Below are 18158 nucleotides of genomic sequence, written 5' to 3'. Positions count from 1 at the left end.
CTCTCAGTGTATGCACTGTACTGTAGGAGCTGAGGGCAGCTGCTATAATGGCCGTCTGTCTGATCACTGGAGGGGTAATGGATAGTATGGGGTCTCAGCAGCTGCAGGCAGGCGGCTCCGGATACTTTCCAGTCCGATTCTGGGATTCCAATGTCTGGTATTTTGCCCTGGAGCAAAATGGCGACCAGCAGCCCAAGTGTGAAGTCCACGGTCCTCCGCCTCGTTATAACGCCTCCTCCAGGGAGCAGTGGCTGATGCCAGAGCAGCAGATTCAGGCCGGAAGCTGCTGAGCGAACAGCTCGGGGATGGATTGGAGCGGACTGCTGCCTCTGCTAAGCGGCGACAAGAGGGGAGGCCAAGATGGCGGCACGGGCGAGAGCGCGGAAGGGGCCGTGCGGATAACCGGCTGGAAAGCGGCGAGACTGCGGCGCCTGCGCGTGTGATGGGCGCGGGATAAGTCGGGATGTGTGAGAGCTACTCGCGCTCGCTGCTGCGGGTGTCGGTGGCGCAGATCTGCCAAGCTCTGGGCTGGGACTCCGTGCAGGTGACCGCCTGCGACCTGCTCACCGACGTGCTGCATAGGTACCTGCAGCAGCTGTGCCGGGGAGCCCACCGCTACTCCGAGCTGTGTGAGTACCGGCGCTAGCGGCACCCTCCTGCCCGGGCACCGTGTGCTGGCGCTGCCTGTCTGTGGGGGGCACCGAGGGCTGAGACCTGGCAGCTGCGGCCATGGCTGGCTGCCCTCAGTGACCAACTTCTCTGCTGCTGGTACAGGGCAGACCTGAGTGATGGGGTATGCCATTGTTTAAAGGGGTTGTACCTTTTCATAAAATTCCAATCACTAGATGTATTTTATTTAACCCTCCCAGGACCGTCCCTGAGATCCCACTGGAGTCTGTTGTCTGCATTGCCATGTTGGTACCACTGCAGCCAATCAGTGCGCTCAGTCTCCGAGGCTGCGTTCCCACCATTGGGTTTTTCGTGTTGTTGAGAAACCCAGGCAGCCAGTTTTCCTTAATGGGGGCAGAAGATCTGCGTCACCATAAGCTCATTGTGGCGCCGTAGCCTCCGCCACTGACCGCCTGCCGCCTTCTCCACTTGGCATCCACCAGTGTTGTCGCTGGCTCCAGGGGCAGCAGCCGATACTGAGTGATGGACCTGAGGAGGGTGAATAAAGCGGCAGCTGGAGGACAGGAATTTTCTGAAAGGTGACAACCCCTTTAACTGTAATACAATCACTGTGCAGCAGATATAGGGAGCAGTCACTATATCCTGCGCTTGGTGCGAGTCCCATAGGTCTGATCCCCAGGGATGGTTGTCTGGGACCCCTTCTCTCACATCAGGCGATGATTGGTGCTGATTCCCCCCTGCACATGATAGGCGGGCATTGTGCACCCATCCTGGTCTTTGGTACATGGGCACAGTACCTGCAGAATGTGTGTCTCCTGCTGGTTTTCTGCACACAGCCCCTTTAAGTGATATTTAGTGACATTCCAGCGCTTACTGAGATGGGTGTAAGGGCACCTTTTATTGCTACACAGTTCTGTGGGATCAACTGGAACCCCTTTGATCCCTAAACCAAGAGATCCCGGTCCCAGCAGTCAGCCGGTTCCCCCAATCTTACATTTGTCACCAGTAGATGATGATTCTGGCTGGAGAGCCTGTTTAACCCTTTGGTTTTCTGTGCTCTTATAGTGGCAGTAATCACACTTTATCATCAGTCCTAACATTAAAGCCACCTCCAGGTATATAATGCTTCTCATTACAGGGGCACCTATGAATGAGCGTTATGTACTGACCCCTGCACCGGGTCTATTAAATGGCTCATTACAGGGGCACCTATGAATGAGCGTTATGTACCGGACCCCTGCCCCGGGTCTATTGAATGGCTCATTATGGGGGCACCTATGAATGAGCGTTATGTACCTGACCCCTGCCCCGGGTCTATTGAATGGCTCATTACAGGGGCACCTATGAATGAGCGTTATGTACTGACCCCTGCACCGGGTCTATTAAATGGCTCATTACAGGGGCACCTATGAATGAGCGTTATGTACTGACCCCTGCATCGGGTCTATTGAATGGCTCATTATGGGGTCACCTATGAATGAGCGTTATGTACCTGACCCCTGCACCGGGTCTATTGAATGGCTCATTACAGGGGCACCTATGAATGAGCGTTATGTACCGGACCCCTGCACCGGGTCTATTGAATGGCTCATTACAGGGGCACCTATGAATAAGCGTTATGTACTGACCCCTGCACCGGGTCTATTGAATGGCTCCTCACGGGGGCACCTATGAATGAGCGTTATGTACTGACCCCTGCACCGGGTCTATTGAATGGCTCATTACAGGGGCACCTATGAATGAGCGTTATGTACTGACCCCTGCACCGGGTCTATTGAATGGCTCATTACAGGGGCACCTATGAATGAGCGTTATGTACTGACCCCTGCACCGGGTCTATTGAATGGCTCCTCACGGGGGCACCTATGAATGAGCGTTATGTACTGACCCCTGCACCGGGTCTATTGAATGGCTCATTACAGGGGCACCTATGAATGAGCGTTATGTACCGGACCCCTGCACCGGGTCTATTGAATGGCTCATTACAGGGGCACCTATGAATGAGCGTTATGTACTGACCCCTGCATCGGGTCTATTGAATGGCTCCTCACGGGGGCACCTATGAATGAGCGTTATGTACTGACCCCTGCACCGGGTCTATTGAATGGCTCCTCACGGGGGCACCTATGAATGAGCGTTATGTACTGACCCCTGCACCGGGTCTATTAAATGGCTCATTACAGGGGCACCTATGAATGAGCGTTATGTACCGGACCCCTGCACCGGGTCTATTGAATTGCTCATTACAGGGGCACCTATGAATAAGCGTTATGTACTGACCCCTGCACCGGGTCTATTGAATGGCTCCTCACGGGGGCACCTATGAATGAGCGTTATGTACTGACCCCTGCACCGGGTCTATTGAATGGCTCATTACAGGGGCACCTATGAATGAGCGTTATGTACTGACCCCTGCACCGGGTCTATTGAATGGCTCATTACAGGGGCACCTATGAATGAGCGTTATGTACTGACCCCTGCACCGGGTCTATTGAATGGCTCCTCACGGGGGCACCTATGAATGAGCGTTATGTACTGACCCCTGCACCGGGTCTATTGAATGGCTCATTACAGGGGCACCTATGAATGAGCGTTATGTACTGACCCCTGCATCGGGTCTATTGAATGGCTCCTCACGGGGGCACCTATGAATGAGCGTTATGTACTGACCCCTGCACCGGGTCTATTGAATGGCTCCTCACGGGGGCACCTATGAATGAGCGTTATGTACTGACCCCTGCACCGGGTCTATTGAATGGCTCATTATGGGGGCACCTATGAATGAGCGTTATGTACCGGACCCCTGCCCCGGGTCTATTGAATGGCTCATTATGGGGGCACCTATGAATGAGCGTTATGTACCGGACCCCTGCATCGGGTCTATTGAATGGCTCATTACAGGGGCACCTATGAATGAGCGTTATGTACCGGACCCCTGCCCCGGGTCTATTGAATGGCTCATTATGGGGGCACCTATGAATGAGCGTTATGTACCGGACCCCTGCCCCGGGTCTATTGAATGGCTCATTATGGGGGCACCTATGAATGAGCGTTATGTACCTGACCCCTGCACCGGGTCTATTGAATGGCTCATTACAGGGGCACCTATGAATGAGCGTTATGTACCTGACCCCTGCACCGGGTCTATTGAATGGCTCATTATGGGGGCACCTATGAATGAGCGTTATGTACCGGACCCCTGCCCCGGGTCTATTGAATGGCTCATTACAGGGGCACCTATGAATGAGCGTTATGTACCGGACCCCTGCCCCGGGTCTATTGAATGGCTCATTATGGGGGCACCTATGAATGAGCGTTATGTACCTGACCCCTGCACCGGGTCTATTGAATGGCTCATTACAGGGGCACCTATGAATGAGCGTTATGTACCTGACCCCTGCACCGGGTCTATTGAATGGCTCATTATGGGGGCACCTATGAATGAGCGTTATGTACCGGACCCCTGCACCGGGTCTATTGAATGGCTCATTACAGGGGCACCTATGAATGAGCGTTATGTACCGGACCCCTGCCCCGGGTCTATTGAATGGCTCATTATGGGGGCACCTATGAATGAGCGTTATGTACCTGACCCCTGCACCGGGTCTATTGAATGGCTCATTACAGGGGCACCTATGAATGAGCGTTATGTACCTGACCCCTGCACCGGGTCTATTGAATGGCTCATTATGGGGGCACCTATGAATGAGCGTTATGTACCTGACCCCTGCCCCGGGTCTATTAAATGGCTCATTACAGGGGCACCTATGAATGAGCGTTATGTACCTGACCCCTGCACCGGGTCTATTAAATGGCTCATTACAGGGGCACCTATGAATGAGCGTTATGTACTGACCCCTGCATCGGGTCTATTGAATGGCTCATTACAGTGGCACCTATGAATGAGCGTTATGTACTTACCCCTGCACCGGGTCTATTAAATGGCTCATTACAGGGGCACCTATGAATGAGCGTTATGTACTGACCCCTGCATCGGGTCTATTGAATGGCTCATTACAGGGGCACCTATGAATGAGCGTTATGTACCTGACCCCTGCACCGGGTCTATTGAATGGCTCATTATGGGGGCACCTATGAATGAGCGTTATGTACCTGACCCCTGCACCGGGTCTATAGAATGGCTGCTCGAGTCCACATTGTGGCAGGCAACATCTGGGCTGCAGTGTAATGGCTGCAATGAATGAGTAGCGCCATAAAAATATCTCGGGTAGCGGAAGTCAGTTCCTAAAGTATGTGTGCGGGAAACCCCAAAAATGGGCAAGAGTGAGGATGTGAGACCCTCAGACCAAATAGTGATGTCTAGACAACTGGGTCAAATAAGTGTTTCCAGCATGCGGTGGTTGAGCGCTGGCACTTTGGATTACTGTAAGAAGGGAGTTGTACCACTGGTTTCATTATCGATCTCCTTCTTCAGCATAAATACATATAAACAGATGGGCTCCATGTCCTGGCCCGGCAGCTTCAGTTTGGTTCTGTGCCCTCATCTAATGCCCCTGATCTTCTGCAGCTTAGGTCAGGACAGACCAGTCTTGCAGTGTAAAAGGTTTTTGAATTTGGTAGTGCCAAATACGTGTTCCTGCAATTTTCTTGACCCTTTCCTACAAATTTTGCTCCTTTTTTTTTTCAGGCTGACTGCCTGTTTATTTTTCTTTTTTGTCCAGATTGGCGCAGGTGTGTGACAGGTTTCACTCTACATTAGATGCAATCCACAGAAAGAGTTGTCATGCTACAGACGTAACTCCTTCCTGTACCTGACACGTGCCATTATAGTATAGCACGGGCTAAGACGGCAGGTATAAGCATCTAAGGGCTCTTTCAGATGTCAGTGTGTCTGGTGACAGTTTTCACACACACGTATCGGAGACCCTTACACACGTGACCCATTCAAGTGAATGGGTCTGTGCCCATGTCAGTGTGTGTCCATGGGCAAGATGTGCTGACGTGTCCATTTTGTGTCATCAGCACGGTCCACACCAATAACATCATCCGTGTGTCATGAGTGTGGCACGTACCGCATGGAAATCAGCTTTTAGCGCTGTTCCCCGACTCCGGGTGCTGAACGGCTCTCTTCATTCTCCCCTGCTCATGCTGGGATCAGCGCTAGCAGATTAGAATGTTAAGAGTTGTATTCAACTGATAACCGTAAAAGCAGGCGCCGGCCCATGCTACAAATAATAAAACTGGCGAGGGTCACCAACAAGGCAAAACTGACAGCACAGCTATGGCTGCACCCCTCAGCGCTCAGCTTCAGCAAGGCTACTTATCAAGAATAGAGGGGTCTCCACGCTTTTTATTTAAAAAAATAAAAAAGTGACATGGGGGTCCCCCTATTTTTAACCCATTCATGACCTCGGATATTTTAATTTTTTGTCTTCGTTTTTCGCTCCCCTCCTTCCCAGAGCCATAAATTTTTATTTTTCCGTCAGTATGGCCATGTGAGGGTTTATTTATTGCAGGACAAGTTGTACTTTTGAACGACCATTGATTTTAGCATGTCATGTACTAGAAAACTGTGGAAAAAAAAATTCCAACTCCGGTGAAATTGCATAAAAAGTAGAATCCCACACTCATTTTTTGTTTGGCTTTTTTACTAGGTTCACTAAATGGTAAAACTTACCTGCCATTATCATTCTCCAGGTCATTACGAGCTCATAGACACCAAACATGTCTAGGTTCTCTAAGTGGTGAGAAAAAAAATTCCAGACTTTGCTATTTTTCGTGATATGGGGTTGGATTAGGGCTTATTTTTTGCGTGCCGAGCTGACATTTTTATTGATACCATTTTGGTGCAGATACATTATCTTGATCGCCCATTATTGCATTTTAATACAATGTCGCGGCAACCAAAAGATACCACAATTCTGGCGTTCTGAATTTTTTTTTCTCGCTGCACTTTTTATCAATCGGGTTAATCCTCCTCCTCCTTTTTTTTTTTTTTTTTTTTTTTTTATATTGGATCAGGTGATTCTGCACACAGCGATACCAAATATGCGTAGGCTTGATTTTTATTTACTTTTAGATTTTATTTTGAATGGGGCGAAAGGGGGGTGATTTTAACTTTTTTTTTTTTTTTTTTTTTTTTTAAATTCTTTATTTTTTTTCATATTTTTTAAAAACTTTTTTTTTTTTTTTTTTTACCTTTGCTATGGTTCAATATCCTCCATGGGAGGCTAGAAGCTGCCACAACTTGATTGGCTCTGCTCTGTAGAACGCATTTTTCCATTTTTATTTAAAAATAAGGTATGTGAGTATAACGCCGCTTACGTTGAAGCCCTCATCTCCTGTAATAAAGCAAAAATAAAAAACAATCATATCCCTCATGTCTGTAGTTCTATCCCACGCCATAATTCATATCTGGGGACAAATTGTTTTCAACCGGGACGGTGCCAAGATGCGTCCGTGATCTGCTGTAAACTCACTGACGTTTTCTCATGGTGCTGATGTCGCAGCAGCTCATTCCTCAGTGGTTCTCAGCCTGGACAGTCGCATCTTGGCATGGGATAGAACGACTGACAGGTGAGGGATATTGTTTTTTTTCACTTGTTTTATTACAGGAGGCTAGGGCTTCAATGGAATGGGCGATTGGTGAGTATGACTGATTATTTTTAAACAAAAATGGGAAAAGTAAAATATACAAACAACTAAGGGCGCTGCACAAAGGGTTACGCTAGAATTTCTCCCTTGCTGCAAATAAAAGGACACAACTACCAAAAAGTGTCCAAGGTAAAATGTAAAAAACACAAAAACTAAAATATATATATATATATTTGCGCTAGGGAACCCCAAAAGCTGAGAAACAATTAGTAACAAAACTATTAGTAACAAAACTATATACCCAAGATGGTATAACTCATAACATGTACCGAAAAGATTACCTATTTGGCATAATTTTTCTTTCATCCATACAATCTACACAATGTGACAGGCGTCCACGTGTGTGCTGCACTTTCCCGAATAGCAGTGACTCTCCAAAAACAAGTGAGGAAAAGGGTGTGAAAAACTGTCCCGGCCGGTGACAGTCACCCCCTACCTCTTCCCTGAAGAAGGAGTCTGCCGACTCCGAAACGCGTTGGATAAGTCTTTTGGTCCTAGGTGCATCTCGTCAGCCGATCACGTGTATCATCACGTGCATGTGACGTCACGAGAGGTCCTGCAGCTTCTCTGCACCTCGCCGGCAAACTTGTTTACAGAAGCGCGGCTTTTTGCAGCTGAAGATCTGGGATTATCGCCGGGTACTCGCCCGAGTAAGTGCGGTCCCACCGCTGAAGATCCAGGAAGATCGCCTGTGAGGTAGGGGGTGACTGTCACCGGCCGGGACAGTTTTTCACACCCTTTTCCTCACTTGTTTTTGGAGAGTCACTGCTATTCGGGAAAGTGCAGCACACACGTGGACGCCTGTCACATTGTGTAGATTGTATGGATGAAGGAAAAATTATGCCAAATAGGTAATCTTTTCGGTACATGTTATGAGTTATACCATCTTGGGTATATAGTTTTGTTACTAATAGTTTTGTTACTAATTGTTTCTCAGCTTTTGGGGTTCCCTAGCGCAAATATATATATATTTTAAAAATGGGAAAAGTGTTTTTGTTTCAAATAAAAGACTTTATACTTGCTTTGTCTTTATTTACCATATAACTATAGGATTAGTAATAGATAGGTGTCTTACAGACCTCTCCATTACTAATCTGTGGGCTTGATGTCCTCCGACAATACAAAGGTGACATAATCCCCACAAATATGAACCCCAAAAATAGCTGGGGGCTGCTATTTTTAGTCTGGGGGAGGCAATATCCATGGCAGCCAGCTGTCTGCTTTTGCAAGGTTTGTTCTCAAACATTTAAAAAAAAAAAATAATACAGCGTGGGGACTCCACTATTTTTGATAACCAGCCTTGCTGAGGCTGACAGCTGAGGTTTGCATCCTGCAACTGTTAGTTTTGCCCGGCTGGTTAAATATAGAAAATACAGGGGGACCCATGCCATTTTTTTATTTATTTATTTTTATTACTTCTAGCGCATGCAGCGGCTGATGAATACTCTATTCAGCCGTCGCCTGCTCTCGCTATTATCAGCTGAATACAACTCTCAACGTCCTCCCTTGCTAGCGCTGGTCTCAGCACTAGCTGTCTTCAGCACCCAATGCTGAGGAACAGCGCAAACAGTATCGCTGCATCCCAGGTGCCGGTCCGTGTGGTACTGATGCGGCACACGGTTGCCACATGTATTACACACATGGATGCTGATATCTCCGGTACTGATTTTTCTCATCTCATCCTCTCTGCTGTTAATGTAATATTCTAAGGATTCTTTGTACACACATACGGATAGGAAATGTGCAGCCTGTGTGTGAGCATTTTTTTCCTGGGCTGCAATTGTTGGCCAGTGATTGTTTCAAGGGCTCTAGTTCACGGACAACAAACGTGAGCTATATAGTTGACTCTTGGGTGCTATGAAAATTGTTCTATATGTTGTACTGGAGGGGTTCACAGTGTAAAGACACGGGGGGACATCTATTTGTCGCAATTGCTTTTTATTGCCGCAGGTGGATATCAGATGTATAAACCGTGCTATGGCACACCACATGCCACAGTGCCATACTTCTAGTAGATCAGACGGCACAAAAATATACGTGATACTGTTTGGCTACTAGTAGTGTGAAGAATACACTTGACCCAAACTCTTGTGTGTTTATTAGGAGAGCGCTCACAGCCCCTCTCCACCTCTCTGCAGTGACTGATAGACCGCTGCCAATACACACATGTCCAGCAACCTGCCAGGATGGTGCTCTCCTACAGAATACACTGGCCTCACGCACCATGTATGTGCTGTAGTATTTCGCCACTCCTATAGCTAACCAGTGAGGGGTTCGTCCTGCATAGCTACACCGGATGCCAGAATGTGCTGTGCCCTCTTTATAATCTTTGTCATCTTTTTGCCTGTATAACCCCACAGGCTTCATGTGTTTGTAATTAAACCCTTATTCGCCCCCTAAAGCGTATGTATCACATGACATGTTAGAGGCTTTGAACCCTGGGGGCCGGGCTCTGGCATGCAGGGGTGGGATCGTTCAGCTTGTGCTCCTCCTGTTGTAAATAATTTATTTTCCTGCTTTTCATACAGAAACTCTGTAAATGATTTTTCACTGGCTTTCTTAGGCTTCTTTCACACTAGCGTCGGAATCTCCCCGTCGCAATGCGTCGGGAGAGATTCCGACGCTAGCGTTTAACGCTTTGCACAATGGGTGCAGCGGATGCATTTTTCCGGCGCATCCGCTGCCCCATTGTAATGTGCGGGGAGGTAGGGGCGGAGTTCCGGCCGCGCATGCGCGGTCGGAAAAAGCGGTCCGTCGGGAGAAAAAAACGTTACATGTAGGGTTTTTTTTTCCCGACGGTCCGCCAAAGCACGACGCATCCGTCGCAAGACGGATGCGAAGTGTGCAAATCCGTCGCAAATGCGTCGCCAATAGAAGTCTATGGGGAAAAAACGCATCCTGCAAGCACTTTTGCAGGATGCGTTTTTTCTGCAAAACGACGCATTGTGACGGATTTACAAAAAACGCTAGTGTGAAAGTACCCTTATGTGATCTCATTCTTTTCTCCATGTAATACTTTGGAATTATGTACTGCTATATCCCAAGTATCTTATTTGCTTTTCTATTGTGTTGTTTTTTTGTGTTCTAGATGGAAGAACAGACCCTGTGCTGGACGATGTAGGACAAGCCTTTAAGCTGATGGGGGTGAATCTCCATGAACTGGAAGACTACATTCATAATATTGAACCAGTCACCTTCCCACACCAGATCCCGTCCTTCCCTGTTAGCAAGAATAATGTCCTGCAGTTTCCTCCTCCTGGAAGCAAAGATGTTGAGGACCGGAAGGAATACATACCGGACTACTTGCCGCTTATCATCTCTTCACAAGAAGGTATTGTGTGCATCCTAATTGTGATCTTTTCCTTTTGGTACTTTCTGACAGTCCAGCACATTATGCTGATGTAAACTTGGTGAATGATAGGAGAATAATCAACTTCTGATACATCATAGATACATGAGAAAAGATCAGTGGTAGAGCCTGTGACTTCAGATTCCCATTGATGTTGTTCATTAGAAATCTGAAACCATTTTCTTAAAGGGAATCTGTTACCTGTTTTTTTTTTTTCATCTGAGAGCAACTTAATGTATGAAAAGAGACTCTGAATCCAACGATGTATCACTTAGTTTACTAGGTGAAGCCGTTCTCATACAAAGCTCAAAGATGCAGCAGAGTTGAGAAAACTAACCCCGCCCACACCAGGCTCTGTATGTACGTTGTCTATAGAGAGTGAGCTGCTTATCATAGGAAGGGGCAGAGTTGGACAACTTGGCATGCGCCAGCTAGCCACAGCAATGATGAGGTCCTAGTGATAAAACCTTCATTGTATGTAAACAGGAGCACATAGCTTGATAAGCGAAACATTTCTGTATTTGGTGTTTTAATGTCCTCAGATTACATGGCAAAAACCTGCTGACAAATTCCCTTTAACCTTCGTCAGGTTGCATAATTTTACAACGTTAACAGGCTGCAGAGGTACAATTGTACCTTCATATATATATTTTATTGAAATTTGGCCAATATATTCTGGACCAAAACTGCAGAGATGTCACAATTTCAGCCCTCTACGGCTTTTCGAAAAAAAGTTATTGTAATTTTAAAACGGAATAGTTAAAATTGTACCTACTCAGCCGGACGAAGGTTAAAGGGTTTTCTAATTTTTCAAAAAAACCTGTTCTCTGGCTGCAGTTGGTTGTTTAAAAAAAAAAAAAGCCTGTGTTTTTTTTTTTTTTCACTTTTTACTAGTCCAGTGCTGAGTCTCCGCAGCTGGTCCGGGTGTCTCATTGCCTGGAACGCTAACTACATGTTGACCACTCTGTGGCCAATAACAAAGCTCAGTGGCTAATGCAGTCAATTGGGGCAAAGCTGTTGAGCTTAGTTATTGTCTACCCCTCCACCAGACCTATCCATCAATGTCAATGGCTGCTCACTATCCCCAGTCCCACACGCCCGGTGCCTCGGGGTGATCCTCGACTCTGCCCTCTCTTTCAAGCCACATATCCAAGCCCTTGCCTCCTCCTGTCGTCTCAAACTCAAAAATATTTCCCGGATCCGTGCTTTCCTTGACCGCAACACTGCAAAAACGCTAGTGCATGCCCTTATCTCCCGCCTCGACTACTGCAACCTCCTACTCTCTGGACTCCCCTCTAGCACTCTGGCACCACTCCAATCCATCCTACACTCTGCTGCCCGACTAATCCACCTGTCCCCCCGCTATTCCGCAGCCTCCCCCCTGTGTCAAGCCCTTCACTGGCTTCCTATCGCCCAGAGACTCCAGTTCAAAACCCTCACACTGCCATACAAAGCCATCCACAACCTGTCTCCTCCATACATCTGTGACATGGTCTCCCGGTACCTACCTACACGCGACCTCCGATCCTCCCAAGACCTCCTTCTCTACTCCCCTCTCATCTCTTCTTCCCATAACCGCATCCAAGACTTCTCCCGTGCTTCCCCCATACTCTGGAACTCTCTACCCCAACACATCAGACTCTCGCCTAACATAGAAACCTTCAAAAAGAACCTGAAGACCCACCTCTTCCGACAAGCCTACAGCCTGCAGTGATCCTCAACCTACTGAACAGCCGCGCAACCTGCCCCTACCCTCTCCTAGTGTATCCTCACCCACCCCCTGCAGACTGTGAGCCCTCGCGGGCAGGGTCCTCCCTCCTTATGTACTCGTGTGCCTTGTTATCTGCTCATGGTTAATGTATTTGTCTACATTTGCCCCGTATTCACATGTAAAGCGCCATGGAATAAATGGCGCTATAAAAATGTATAATAATAATAATAATAATAATTGTCTGCAGCACAGTCCACATGTCAGCATGTCTGGCAATGACAGACACCGGGAGCAGAGGTGGAGACCCAATTTCTGGTCCCAGAGAACCTCAATAAAGCACTGGGTTTGCAGCTTGGGACAAGGATTTTCTGAACCTGGAAAACCCTTTTTATCCTACATTCCCAATATGAGTATTTGGAGCATTTCCAGGTTTCAGATTTTATGCACATGTTATGTTACTTAGGTTGGTTGCAGTTTTTTTTTTTTTTTTAACTCCTTTTATAATTATTATACGATATAATAAGGTTACATTAAAGAACAAACCGCATTTCTCATTGCTCATTAATACTGTCTGGCAAATTTAGCTTTGCCCGTAACATATCATGGGTGTTGGGCACCAAATTTCACATACTTAAAGGGAACCTGTCACATGCAAAGTGTCCTCAGTGCATTGTCGTCATACAATGTGCATCACTAACACGTTTTGTTTTCCTTTAAATCGCTGCTTTAATCCTTATCAAAAAGCACTTGACTAGTTGTTCCCAGCGCCTGTGCACTGAAGGTGTGAGTAGTTCCCAGCTTCACTGGCTCCGGCGTATGCGCACACAGTCAGTGAAGCTGGGAACTGCTCACAGCTTAAAGGGAACCTGTCACCCCGTTTTTTGAGATTGAGCTATAAATACTGTTAAATAGGGCCTGCGCTGTGTGTTCCTATAGTGTATGTAGTGTACCCCGATTCCCCATGTATGCTGAGAAATAACTTACCAAAGTCGCCGTTTTCGCCTGTCAATCAGGCTGGTCAGGTCGGGAGGGCGTGGTGACATCGCTGGTTCTTCCTCAGCTTTACGTTGGTGGCGTAGTGGTGAACAAGCAGCGCGCGATCTGCGCTGTCATCCCTTTCGTCGGTGGGGGCGGCCATCTTCCTGGGGCCGCGCGTGCGCAGATCGAGTGCTCTGCTTCACGGGGCTTCAGGAAAATGGCCGCGGGATGCCGCGCGTGCGCATTAGAGATCGCGGCGGCCATTTTCCCAAAGCCGAGTTTGCATCTCGGCTTTGGGAAAATGGCCGCCGCGATCTCTAATGCGCACGCGCGGCCCCAGGAAGATGGCCGCCCCCACCGACGAAAGGGATGACAGCGCAGATCGCGCGCTGCTTGTTCACCACTACGCCACCAACGTAAAGCTGAGGAATAACCAGCGATGTCACCGCCCTCCCGACCTGACCAGCCTGATTGACAGGCGAAAACGGCGACTTTGGTAAGTTATTTCTCAGCATAGGTGGGGAATCGGGGTACACTACATACACTATAGGAACACACAGCGCAGGCCCTATTTAACAGTATTTGTAGCTCAATCTCAAAAAACGGGGTGACAGGTTCCCTTTAATTGCTCACTCACAGGCACGAGCTGCTCGCTGATAAACACTGCGCAAGCGCGGCTCCTTTTATACACACTGCACAAGTGCAGCAGCCAAATGCACATCTTGCATGGATGGGATTTCAAGTGACGTTGGCACAAACCCGGGAACATAAATAAAATTGCGTGTAAGGTGGCAACCGTGATTGCAATGTATCACAACTATATGACTAAACGAGCAAGTAAGATCTAACTATGTAAAGTGCTTTTTGATCAGGATTACCGCGGTGTTTTTTTTTTTTTTTTGTAATTAAAATTGCGTTCGTGATGCACAAAGCTAACAACGGACCTTATAGATGCTACAAATGACGTGACAGGATCTCTTTAACCCCTTAGTGACAGAGCCAATTTGGTACTTAATGACCAGGCCAATTTTTGCAATTCTGACCACTGTCACTTTATGAGGTTATAACTCTGGAACGCTTCAACGGATCCCGCTGATTCTGAGATTGTTTTTTCGTGACATATTGTACTTCATGTTAGTGGTAACATTTCTTCGATATTACTTGCGATTATTTATGAAAAAAACGGAAATATGGCGAAAATTTTGCAATTTTCAAACTTTGTATTTTTATGCCCTTAAATCAGAGAGATATGTCACGAAAAATAGTTAATAAATAACATTTCCCACATGTCTACTTTACATCAGCACAATTTTGGAAATTTTTTTTGTTAGGGAGTTATAAGGGTTAAAAGTTGACCAGCAATTTCTCATTTTTACAACACCATTTTTTTTTTTTTTTTAGGGACCACATCACATTTGAAGTCATTTTGAGGGGTCTATATGATAGAAAATAATGGTGTGACACCATTCTAAAAACTACACCCCTCAAGGTTCTCAAAACCACATTCAAGAAGTTTATTAACCCTTTACATGCTTCACAGGAACTGAAACAATGTGGAAGGAAAAAATGAACATTTAACTTTTTTTTGCAAACATCTTAATTCAGAACCATTTTTTTTTATTTTCACAAGTGTAAAAACAGAAATGTAACCATAAATTTTGTTATGCAATTTCTCCTGAATACGCCAATACCCCATATGTGGGGGTAAACCACTGTTTGGGCGCACCGCAGAACTTGGAAGAGAAGGAGCGCCGTTTGACTTTTAAAATGCAGAATTGGCTGGAATTGAGATCGGACGCCATGTCACGTTTGGAGAGCCCCTGATGTGCCTAAACAGTGGAAACCCCCCACAAGTGACACCATTTTGGAAACTAGACCCCTTAAGGAACATATCTAGATGTGTGGTGAGCACTTTGAACCCCCATGTGCTTCACAGAAGTTTAGAATGCAGAGCCGTGAAAATAAAAAATATTTTTTTTTTCCACAAAAAAGATTTTTTAGCCCCCAAGTTTTTATTTTCACAAGGGTAACAGGAGAAATTGGACCCCAAAAGTTGTTGTCCAATTTGTCCTGAGTATGCTGGTACCCCATATGTGGGGGTAAACCACTGTTTGGGCGCACGGCAGAGCTCGGAAGGAAGGAGCGCCGTTTTGGAATGCAGACTTTGATAGAATGGTCTGCGGGTATTATGTTGCGTTTGCAGAGCCCCTGATGTACCTAACCAGTAGAAACCCTCCACAAGTGACCCCATTTTGGAAACTAGACCCCCCAAGGAACATATCTAGATGTGTGGTGAGAACTTTGAATGCCCAAGTGCTTCACAGAAGTTTAGAATGCAGAGTCGTGAAAATAAAAAATATTTTTTTTTTCCACAAAAAAGATATTGTAGCCCCCAAGTTTTTATTTTCACAAGGGTAACAGGAGAAATTGGACCCCAGAAGTTGTCCAATTTATCCCGAGTATGCTGATGCCCCATATGTGGGGGTAACCCACTGTTTGGGCGCACGGCAGAGCTCAGAAGGGAGGGAGCACCATTTGACTTTTTGAGCGCAAAATTGGCTGTCGTGTTTGGAGACCCCCTGATGTACCTAAACAGTGGAAACCCCCCAATTCTAGCTCCAACCCTAACCCCAACACACCCCTAACCCGAATCCCAACCTGATCCATAATCCTAATCACAACCCTTACCCCAAAACAACCCTAATGTCAACCCTAACCATAACCCTAATCAAAACCCTAAATCCAACACACCCCTAATCCTAATCTCAACCCTAACCTCAAACCTAACCCTAATCCCAATACACCCCTAATCACAACCCTAACCTTAACCCTAATCCCAAGCGTAACCCTAATGCCAACCCTAACCCTAATACCAACCCTAATCCAAACCCTAACCCTAATCCCAGCTCTAACCCTAACTTTAGCCCCAACCCTAGCCCTAACTTTAGCCCTAACCCTAGCCCTAAGGCTACTTTCACACTTGCGTCGTTTGGCATTCCGTCGCAATCCGTCGTTTTGGACAAGAAACGGATCCTGCAAATGTGCCCGCAGGATGCGTTTTTTGCACATAGACTTGTATTGCCGACGGATCGTGACGGATGGCCACACGTCGCGTCCGTCGTGCACTGGATCAGTTGTGTTTTGGCGGACTGTCGGCACAAAAAAACGTTCAATGAAACTTTTTTTTTGTACGTCGCATCCGCCATTTCTGACCGCGCATGCGTGGCCGTAACTCCGCCCCCTCCTCCCCAGGACATAGATTGGGCAGCGGATGCGTTGAAAAACTACAGCTGCTGCCCACGTTGTGCACAATTTTCACAACGTGCGTCGGTATGTCGGGCCGACGCATTGCGACGGCCCCGTACCGACGTACGTGTGAAAGAAGCCTAACCCTAAATTTAGCCCCAACCCTAGCCCTACCCCTAGCCCTAGCCCTAACACTACCCCTAACCCTAATTTTAGCCCCAACTGCTGTTCTCCTGCCGGCCGGCAGATGGAGACAGATGGCGGGCGCACTGCGCATGCGCCCGCCATTTTCTTCTGCCGGCGGCCAGGAGGAGCAGCAAGAGGATCCAGGGACACAGGTGAGTATTGTAGGGTCCCCGAATCCCCCTATTTCTCTGTCCTCTGATGTGCGATCACATCAGAGGACAGAGAATTACACTTTGCTTTTTTTTTTTTTTTTTTTTTTTGCGGTCGCCGGTAAACAGTTAATTACCGGCGATCGCAAAACAGGGGTCGGTAAAACCGACCCCGATCATGCTCTTTGGGGTCTCGGCTACCCCCGGCAGCCGAGACCCCAAAGATTCTCCCCGTGGCGGGCGCACTGCGCATGCGCCCGCCATTTTGAAGATGGCGGCACCCACCGGGAGACACGAGGAGCATCGGGGGAGATAGGTGAGTATTGAGGGGCCACCTGGGACCCCTTTTCTCTGTCCTCCGATGTGCGATCACATCGGAGGACAGAGAAATTAAAAAGAGATCGCGTTTTTTTTTTTTTTTTGCGATCGCCGGTAAACGGTTAATTACCGGCGATCGCAAATGCGGGGTGGGTTAAAAAAACCCCGAATCATGTTCTCTGGGGTCTCGGCTACCCCCGCCAGCCGAGACCCCGGAGAAAATCTGCCTCTGGGGGGAGCTATTCACTTTTTCCACAGCGCCGTTAATTAACGGCGCTGTGGTTTAACCCCTTTCTGCCATTAGACGTACTATTGCGTCCATGTGGGGTGGGCTTTACTTCCCAAGGACGCAATAGTACGTCATATGCGATCGGCAGCGCTCACGGGGGGAGCGCCGCCGATCGCGGCCGGGTGTCAGCTGCCTATCGCAGCTGACATCCGGCACTATGTGCCAGGAGCGGTCAAAGACCGCCCCCGGCACATTAACCTCCGGCACACCGCGATCAAAGATGATCGCGATGTGCCGGCGGTGCAGGGAAGCACCGCGCAGGGAGGGGGCTCCCTGCGGGCTTCCCTGAGCCCCCCGCAGCAACGCGATGTGATCGCGTTGCTGCGAGGGTCTTGCCTCCCTCCCTCCCTGCTCCAGGCCCGGATCCAAGATGGCCGCGGATCCGGGTCCTGCAGGGAGGGAGGTGGCTTCACAGAGCCTGCTCAGAGCAGGCACTGTGAAGCAGCCTGCACTCCTATCAGATCGGTGATCTGACAGTGCTGTGCAAACTGTCAGATCACCGATCTGTGATGTTCCCCCCCCCCCCCTGGGACAAAGTAAAAAAGTAAAAAAAAAAAATTTTCAAATGTGTAAAAAAAAAAATTTAAAAAAATATTCCAAAATAATGAAGAAAAAAAATATTATTCCCATAAATACATTTCTTTATCTAAATAAAATAAACAAAACAATAAAAGTACATATATTTAG

The 18158-nt window shown here is 47.6% G+C and overlaps 1 protein-coding gene across 2 annotated transcripts in view; it reads left to right on the top strand.

The window, feature by feature from the left end:
• The first annotated feature begins 307 nt into the window (after positions 1-307).
• TAF3 (TATA-box binding protein associated factor 3) overlaps positions 308-18158 on the top strand; it is a 132942-nt gene continuing 115091 nt past the window's right edge. The window contains exons 1-2 of one of the 2 annotated variants that reach the window (XM_069765299.1): positions 308-629; positions 10334-10576. In XM_069765299.1, coding sequence (XP_069621400.1) covers positions 464-629; positions 10334-10576 — 409 coding nt within the window. In that variant the 5' untranslated portion in view covers positions 308-463. The remainder of the gene's footprint in view (positions 630-10333; positions 10577-18158) is intronic. The other variant, XM_069765300.1, reaches the window with a different exon arrangement.

This window comes from Ranitomeya imitator, chromosome 4 (assembly GCF_032444005.1).
Source record: "Ranitomeya imitator isolate aRanImi1 chromosome 4, aRanImi1.pri, whole genome shotgun sequence".
Classification (NCBI taxonomy): Eukaryota; Metazoa; Chordata; class Amphibia; order Anura; family Dendrobatidae; genus Ranitomeya; species Ranitomeya imitator.
This window is presented reverse-complemented; position numbering and strand designations above follow the sequence as displayed.